We start from the raw sequence: 8,677 nt of genomic DNA on the forward strand, positions 1-8,677 counted from the left end.
TTTTGCTGTAAACAGTCCAATTGCCTTTCTATTAATTTTATTTCTATGCTTGTAACATCTTTTCACTCTGTCGACAGGCTGGTCTCAGTATCCTGATAGTCTCCGGCATCATAGTGTTCAGCCTGTCTGGTTTTGTCATCAAAGACGTAATACGGATGGTTCTTCTACCTGATGTTCTGGCTGTTGCTGCACTGATGCCACTGATTGGGTTTATGCTGGGATATGTCATGTCTGTAATGTGCAGACTCAGTCCAAAGTAAGTGAATACACGCTAGATGTACCTATCATTGAGTTATTTTCTTGGTTTTGTTTAAGGATTTTTACCGGCTTGAAAAGGTGAATGTGTATGTTTCATGAGAAAATACAAAGATTACAAAGAAATACTGATCATTTCATGAAACAGATTTTTTTTTCCCCTGTTAAGTTAAGCCCCTTGTGACCACTCAGTTTAATCATGGGACCTACCTAGGGGACCTGACCCCCAGGTGGGGAACCAGTAGTATTTACTTCACTATTTCCATTTCATTCTACTACATTTCAGTTTTTTTTTTATCCTCTACATTTATTTAATCCTCTACATTTAGTTTACAATTTAATCTATAAATGCATCATATTTTGTAAACAGTCCAAAGTAAAGTTATAACAGTTAAATGCTACATATACATGAACACGTCATAATTATAATCAAATACAATATGCAAGTCAAACCCTCACAAGAGTCATTTTTTGGTTTTTGGAGTCCTTTTACTTTTATGTATTTTAAGCTGACCCACATTTGGCAAAGCATAAAACATACTATACTTTTAAGTAAAGGATCTGAAAACTTTCTCAACTGTCCCATAGATAGATAGATAGATAACTTTATTGTCATTACACATGTACAAGTACAAGGCAACGAAATACCGTTTGGAGCATGCCTCCGTATTAGATATAAGATGTTTAATGTTTAAATAAATGTAGAAAAGCTTTAACAATTGAAACTTGGAAATAAATCCAGTTTTTTCAAGTTATCTTCCAGCAGCTATACTATTGGTGCATTTAAGTATGAAATTCAAATAATGTAATATCAAAACTGACAAGTGACTCACCTCTTTTTAGATGCAGCAGGACAGTTTCTATGGAAACAGGGTGTCAAAACATCCAGCTGTGCGTTACCATCCTAAAAGTGGCCTTTCCCCCTCAGGTCATCGGACCCATGTTTCTCTTCCCTCTGATATACTACACATTCCAGTGTACTGAGGCCCTTCTCCTGACCCTGTGCTTCAGATGTTACCAAGCATGCAAAACACCAGCTGAGGGTAAATGTCACTGTGTTTGTGTCGGCCGAGAGGAGGCCTGGAATGGCCAGACAAGCGCGTGCACTCTCTCTACACATTTGCAGACATTGATCTTTTGAATTGAGACCAAAAGAAGTCTAATATCCCCCTTCTCTTACAGACGTTGACGTTAAACAAGTGGAAGTGAAACAGCCGTGTCTGCTTCCCAGGTGAGAACCCGAGAGCTGAATCCCCCCCACTGAGGATCCAGAGCGCCCTCACCGTCTCCATATCTACACATTCTTCACCCAGGCCTGTGATACGGACAGAAAGACTGTTGAAGCATGTGCCATGACTAATACTTTAATCAGTGTTTACGTAATCAAATGGATGCAATGTTAACTAGAGGTAGAGCCTATCGAAGCAAGAAGTCAATGATTAAATATTACATTTTGTAATTATATTTTTGTTTTTAAAACTATTGAAAACTGCATATTTTATAACTGACACCTTGATAATGAATTTATACAATCTATTGAAGTGTCATTAACTTTTTTGAGGATGCTATTGAATGTAAGTAAATAGAATAGGGGCGGCCTCTAGCTCACCCAGTAAGAGCGTGCGACACATGTAGGCAGAGTCCTTTGCAGCGGCCCGGGGTTCAAGTCCGACCTGCGGCCCTTTGCTGCGCGTCATTACCCATCTCTCTCTTAACTTTCCTTTATATCCACCTTCACTATGAAAGGGAAAATACCCAAAAATAATCATAAAAAATTAAATAGAAATAAGTGAAAGGTCAACCTCAGCTGTTTGAAAGATGTACAAATCAGTCTAATGAAAAGGATACTGCCACTTTCAACACCTCAAATAATATTTAATCAAAATGATCGTATGGTATATACAGAGTAAACTTAACTTAACTTTTTTTTTTACATATATTAAAATACCATCTTCACAAAAACACAAAACAAAGACCCATTCCTCAGTCCCACAGGAAATTCAGTGGACAGTCAAACAAAGTGAACACTGACAGTACACTAATCTGTACACTTCCATACAACGCGCCTGCAGTAAAATCAAAACTGAAGCAGCAAACTAAAAAATACCTACTAGTTTTTTTTTTAGTTTTCAAGAGCTGTGGAAGCATCAAAAGAAGCCATGGCTGATCAACAGCGTTCTGGACACATAAATTAAATACACATCTTAGTTTCCCGTTTACACTTAAAAGGAATTTCCAAGCAGCCTGAATAAATAATATTTTCTGGTGTACAAGGGATGTGTCTGACAAAGCCTCACATAATATCACTAAGCAGTGGAGGCATTTAACTGACATTCATTTTTTAAATTCCTTATTTTACATATTATAGACACCTGTGCATAGAAGTGGAAAGCTAAGGCCATTGGAGGCAAGGGTATAAATATGGAGAGAAAACAGCTGAACGCTTTGCAAGGGTAAAATGTGCGGAATGCAGGCCTGAAACAAGTCTCTTAAAATGTTTGCCCTCAATCCAATGAAAAACGCAGCAGAGTGAAGTCTTGGGTGGACAAGCAGCTGGAACTGTACAATGACTTGAGGTAGGCGTTATGATTAATAACACCTTAAATAATGATTTATAATTACAAACATCTTTGAGGGCAATGCTGTAAGTGTGCATGACTTGGAGAAAAATCTAGACTTTCTTGGACTTCATGCATCTTTGCTGATATGTGTCTTAAATGGTGCGATATGTGGTAAAACAAAAAAAAAAAACAGTAAACAAGACACTGAAGAGATTAGTAACTCCCAAAATGAGTTTGCAGCTTTGCCAATTCAACTGAAATACATCAGTCATTTTTTAAGACAACCTCCTTCAGGAGGTGCCTGTTCCTTTCTGTTTTTGTTTTCATTTTCAAACATTTTCAAAACCGAGCTTCAGACATTAGACGTACATACATATAGTGTAGGAATTCCTCTAAGAAAATTGTAAGCATGTATGTACATGTGAATCCCTTTTTTTGTTCTCCTTTGGGATGGGCCGAGAAACTACTCTGAGTGACCAACAGTTTCACCCAGAGCCTCTTTAGCTGGCCTCGTCTGTGTTGACAGCTGTGTTGACAAGGCAACGAGGCATCCCGCTCACCAGTACAAGTCAGTAACAAGGCTGGTTGTCATGGGTAAGTCCAAAGGCTGCTGCCTTTTTTTAGGCCTCCTTTAGCAATGGCATATCTGTAGACCATAAACAATTGCATCAGTACAAAGTAAGGATTATCACTGCAAATTATTTGGTTCTTACCAAAATAAAAAAAAATTAGAAGATTTAAAAGTGTTATATAATAATAATTTATCTTGTTGTAAGAGTGAATAAGTGCTTACACTATAATCTTAAATCAAGCAAGCTTGCCAAGTAAAATTATCTTGCTGCATGGACAGATAATTTCACTTGTTTTGAGTACCTTTTTCCTTATATTTAGTGTTTTTTTTGTTTTTGTTTTTAGACACCCTTTCTTGCAGTGTAAGTAAGTAAAACGTAGGTTTGAAGAGGGCTTTACCATCAGAGTAGTCCATCTCAGAGTCCAGAGACAGGCTGTGTTGGTCGCTGCCTGCAGACGGCCTTCTATGTGAGGATGACGGAGCTGCAGCGCCTGCATGCTCCAGAACCCAGGTAGAGGATGAGGGCGAGGGCGACGGGGAGGATGAGGACGGCGGCACAAGGTGGACCACGGCCATCTCGGACTGCTGCTGTTTTAGGGAAGAAGGCCTAGAGGGGCCAGCCTCTGGCGCTGTGGCATGCTGACCCTCCGACAGCACTATCTGGACTCGAGACTCAGAGCTGAGAGCTGAGGCTCCACTTGCATTCACAGCCTCTTCATATGAGGGCAGAGTTACCTGGACTCCTTCCACCATGATTGACACGGGCTGGCCGGACACACCCGGATCACGTCTAGGTGTGGGGGACCAGAAAAAACGTTAAAAATCTACGACTAGTTTGCTGAATGTAGAGTGCCTTCCATATTTTGAGGGCAGACTTACCGATGGAGGGACTTAAGTTTTGGCTGCAGAAGTACAAACAGCACCACTAGGAGCAGGATAAGGGCCACTGAGCTGGCTGTGGATGCCACTATGGACAAGGCGGGCATCCCTAATGGTAAAGTTGGATTGCGGTCTGTGAGGCAGAGAACAGTTGACACAGTTATGTGTACAGAACCTACTGAGATTATTTTTCCAATTGTCCAAATATGTCATCTATTTTTTTTTTCTTCTTTTTTTTTACCTTGCTCCATGAGGCAGCTGAGCTTCATCAGGCCATCCCACTCTCCATACTGACAAGTAAGGTATTTATAGTCTCCCTTCAGAACATAACCTTCATCACAGAAATATTCGATCACAGTGCCATGAGAAAGTCTTTGGCATGGCGCGGGGTGGCAGGTGAAGCCCCCGTTGTCTGGCTGAAATGGAGGCTGGCATACTTTCCATGGAAACAAAAGAAAACAATCAACAGATTAACTCCAGCGTTGTATATTGTTTGCTAAGCTATCAGTGCTAAACTGGTTTAAATCCTGATTGAAGGACGTCTTTACCGTCACTGCGTATGCAGCGAGGAGGTTCCGAGGACCAGTGTCCCAGTGCAGAGCAGGTGAGGATGCTGGGTCCGTCGGGCAGGTAACCCGCGTCACAGCTGTACTCCAGTACTGTGCCCACAGGGAAGGAGCTCCTGTTGGTTTCTGTCAGATTAGTTGAGCCATGCTGCACCGTAGAGGGTCTAATACAACCTTAAAAAACAGTCAAAATACAGTTAATAGCTGTATTATATTTTATAATAATTTAGATTGAGGCTTTGTTGATATTGCACTTAAAAATGTTACACACTACTTTACAGAGGTAAAAAGGTAGAACACAAGTTTAATAGATAAAAAGAGTTAAAAAAAACAACATAACATTAAATGAGAGACAAAAAATAATAAGACCTAAATATGGTTGTGGTTTGTGAGACAGATGCACAGTTGACATGTTTATCTGTTAATAACTAATATTTTATCTACTCGTTCAAACGTGTCAACTAATCTGCCTTTACCTTGCTCCATGATGCAGCTAATCACCATTAGGCTGTCCCATTTGCCCGTACTGACAAGTACAGAATTTATAGTCTCTCTTCAGATTATAACCGTCTTTACAGAAAAAATCAATCATAATGCAATAATAAAAACATAAAGCCTTCTGCATGGGGAGGGGTGGCAGGTGTAGACCCCGTTCTCTGGCTGATATGGAATCTGGAATTCATTGTCCATTGAAAGAAAACAATAAATACATGGACTCCAGCGCTGTATGTTGTTTTCACTCAGTCAGATCTGTTGTATCTATTTATAATAAAAACTTGAACTGTATCCATCCAAGGATATTGTGAGTAGGCTTCAATCTGGGCAGCAAGTTGTCATAATATGTTCTGTTTTGTTATTGCAGCTGCTGGATGTTGACCTAAGACACAAATGTGTCTCCGACCTCTTGTGGAGTTTGTATAATTAGAGCCCTAATACATCTCTGACTGCATTCACACTAAAACTTTAACCCTTTTTGTTTTTGCTTCATCTAAATGGTTATTAAAGCTATAGTGCGTACTTTCTGTCTCCCCCATGAGGAATTCTAAGTAATGACAACAACACCGTTGGCGCGGCCACATGATCCAAGCCTTCTGATCGTGATCGTGCCCCCCTCCCCTCCCCCCAATCAATGGCTTGAATGTATTGGACGTTCATTAATATCAAAATGTTACACACAAAAGCTTTAATGTAAACAAATTGTAGGTGTTAAGAGCACAGATCTACAGTAGGTTTGAAAATCAAATTGAAATGCATGTTGACAACTACATAAAAATAAAAAATAATGAAACATCTCAAACTATAATACATTGGAAGCAGATACTATCCGTTCATTCAGGTAAAAGTACATGTTGCTACCAGGTGTAAAGAAGGTCAGAATAGCAGACGGTACTATGAGGAGGTTTGTCTTTACCGTCACTGCGTATACAGCGAGGAGGTTCCGAGGACCAGTGTCCCAGTGCGGTGCAGGTGAGGCTGCTGGGTCCGGCTGGCAGGTAACCCGGGTCACAGCTGTACTGCAGGCGTGTGCCCACAGGGAACAAGCTCCTATTGGTGTCTGTCAGATTAGTTGAGCCATGCTGCACTGTAGAAGGTCTTATACAACCTTAAAAAAATGTCAATCAGAAATACAGTTAATACCTGTACTTAGTTTGTAATAATAAATGTTTTGTTTATATAGCACATGTATGTAATGTACAGGTAAAGGTAAAACAGAGTATTACACAGATAAAAGTAAAAAATAAAGCAAAAAATGAAATTTAAATAAGCAAAGAATAAGAAAAGAACATAAAAATAACATAACATAAAAATTTGTTTTGAAAGCTTACATGAAGACACACTTCCACAGCTAAGACTGTTGATTGTATTAAGACTATCTCTATTTGGACCGATTTGTCCACAACATACACATTTTTGGGGCATTGCTTTGCTGACAGGTGGGTGCCTATTGACCCATTGACAGCCTATTGACCTATTGATAGATCTGAGTTTGAAGACTGACCAACCTTGGCTCACACAACTGATCTGCATTGGTCCGTCCCACTGTCCGTCCTGACAGGTCAGGTAGTTATAGTCTCCACTGAGAATGAAGCCCTCATCACAGAAAAACTCAATCACAGTGCCATGGGAAAACATTCGGCAGGGGGACGGGTGGCAGGTGTAGCCCCCATTTTCAGGTTTGGAGAGGGGTAGACATGCTGGGGGGGGGGGCAAAACAACATATGCATAAGTGCCGGCCCAATTTAAAATTTCTTTTTTTTTTTTTAAGTTTATATGCAAGTAAAAGTGGCTGAAAGTCTTTAGATGGGCCACATAACTAAATGTAAAGTTTTTTTATTTTTCATGAAAGTAGTGTTTTAAATCTGGTTAACTACTCACAACATAGTCACTTCTCATTATTTCTACTATCAGTAAAGACAGCGGTGGACAAAATATCTTACCGCCACTGCGTATACAGCGAGGAGGTTCAGAGGTCCAGAGTCCCAGAGTGGTACAAGTGAGGATGCTGGGTCCGTCTGGCAGGTAACCCGGGTCACAGCTGTACTGCAGAACTGTGCCCGCGGAGAACGAGCCCCTGTTGGTTTCTGTAAGGTTTACCCAGCTGTTCTGGACCATATATGGCCTCACACATCCTGGGAAGAGAAGACAAAATAAGAAGAAATCCTGTGAAAGCGCTCAGGTTTTCAACACATATTTTGAACCAGGTTTTATGTATTTGACCCAGTGAAGCCACCAGTATTAGAGACACAGAATGATCAATGGTAACCATCCATACTAGACAGGCTTTGCAATGGCACCACAATGTGCCCAGAAAATGTCATGTTCGTCCTCTTATTATATTAACATTGCAATAATGTGTAGAAGGTGAAAGAGATAAGGTCAATGGGTCACCACAGGAATAACCTCCTAGAGATCATGACTATCCATGACAAATTTTACAGCATTAGTTTTCGAGATACATTGCTATGGAGCAAAGTATAAATGGGTGCAAAAAGCAACCAACAAAAACTACTTGTGGATTGGCCGTGTCATGGTGGATATCTCATCCACCTAATCGGGTCAGTATCAGCACCTGTGTTGTCCCTAATGTTTCTTCTCCTATTGGAACTGTAGCTTTATTTGGTTTGATGTGCTGAAACACCAACATGATCTGGTTGCACAGAGAGAACTTATTTGTTGATTGCCCCCTTACTTGTTATACATCAATTTTAATGTATTCCACAACTATTCAGCGCAGGAGTACGTAGAGTAAGAGTAGTTCATGGTATAGTTGCATTAAATAATTAATTTGTAAACGACGGCATACTAAACAATAACATCATCTCAGGTAGTTATAGGGCTGTACTATTGCTGAAGAGAAATCTGCTGGGATAACCTGACATTCCTAGTCACCCACCCATCTGGTCTGTGTCATGACAAAGCTAATTTGATGTTAATTCAGTACTGGCATAATCCATAATGCTCTGCATTGTATGAGTGTGCATCCATAAAGGTTGTCTCTTACCTGACCCTTGCCCAGTGGACAAGGCAGTCAGTACCAGCAGCAACAAGAAGGACCGATTAGTGGCTGAGGTGTTGGTCCAAAAGGTTTTTGATATTGACTTTATCATTCCATTGCACATCTTCCCCTGCAGAGTCGAGTTAACCTGTATGATCATAAAATAATGTAATTACAAAAGTATAAATATATCATGATGAAAAAGCAATCCCCCGTAGCCTTGACCATATGCTGTCACCTGCCTGACGCAGGTACTCTGCAGAGCTTGGACAGCTGCCAGCGAAAATGGGTGCTTATGGTACAGTCGAAACGTTACAATGACAAAACTAAGAAAAATAAAAGATAGCAA

General features: G+C 40.3%; 2 protein-coding genes across 3 annotated transcripts in view; one reads left to right on the forward strand and one right to left on the reverse strand.

The window, feature by feature from the left end:
* The window catches only part of LOC116670480 (sodium/bile acid cotransporter), a 6,597-nt gene extending 4,869 nt beyond the window's left edge, over window positions 1-1,728 (forward strand). The window contains exons 4-6 of the mRNA XM_032501037.1: window positions 78-256; window positions 1,099-1,298; window positions 1,438-1,728. Coding sequence (XP_032356928.1) covers window positions 78-256; window positions 1,099-1,298; window positions 1,438-1,490 — 432 coding nt within the window. The 3' untranslated portion in view covers window positions 1,491-1,728. The remainder of the gene's footprint in view (window positions 1-77; window positions 257-1,098; window positions 1,299-1,437) is intronic.
* A 385-nt stretch (window positions 1,729-2,113) lies between these two features.
* LOC116670477 (sushi domain-containing protein 6) overlaps window positions 2,114-8,677 on the reverse strand; it is a 7,371-nt gene continuing 807 nt past the window's right edge. The window contains exons 2-10 of one of the 2 annotated variants that reach the window (XM_032501030.1): window positions 8,335-8,476; window positions 7,271-7,462; window positions 6,836-7,027; window positions 6,244-6,435; window positions 4,815-5,006; window positions 4,508-4,702; window positions 4,267-4,399; window positions 3,786-4,177; window positions 2,114-3,462 (exon numbers count right to left, since the gene is read on the reverse strand). In XM_032501030.1, the coding sequence (XP_032356921.1) occupies window positions 3,437-3,462; window positions 3,786-4,177; window positions 4,267-4,399; window positions 4,508-4,702; window positions 4,815-5,006; window positions 6,244-6,435; window positions 6,836-7,027; window positions 7,271-7,462; window positions 8,335-8,452 (1,632 nt within the window). In that variant the 5' untranslated portion in view covers window positions 8,453-8,476 and the 3' untranslated portion in view covers window positions 2,114-3,436. The remainder of the gene's footprint in view (window positions 3,463-3,785; window positions 4,178-4,266; window positions 4,400-4,507; window positions 4,703-4,814; window positions 5,007-6,243; window positions 6,436-6,835; window positions 7,028-7,270; window positions 7,463-8,334; window positions 8,477-8,677) is intronic. The other variant, XM_032501032.1, reaches the window with a different exon arrangement.

Source organism: Etheostoma spectabile, chromosome 20 (genome assembly GCF_008692095.1).
Source record: "Etheostoma spectabile isolate EspeVRDwgs_2016 chromosome 20, UIUC_Espe_1.0, whole genome shotgun sequence".
Taxonomy (NCBI): domain Eukaryota; kingdom Metazoa; phylum Chordata; class Actinopteri; order Perciformes; family Percidae; genus Etheostoma; species Etheostoma spectabile.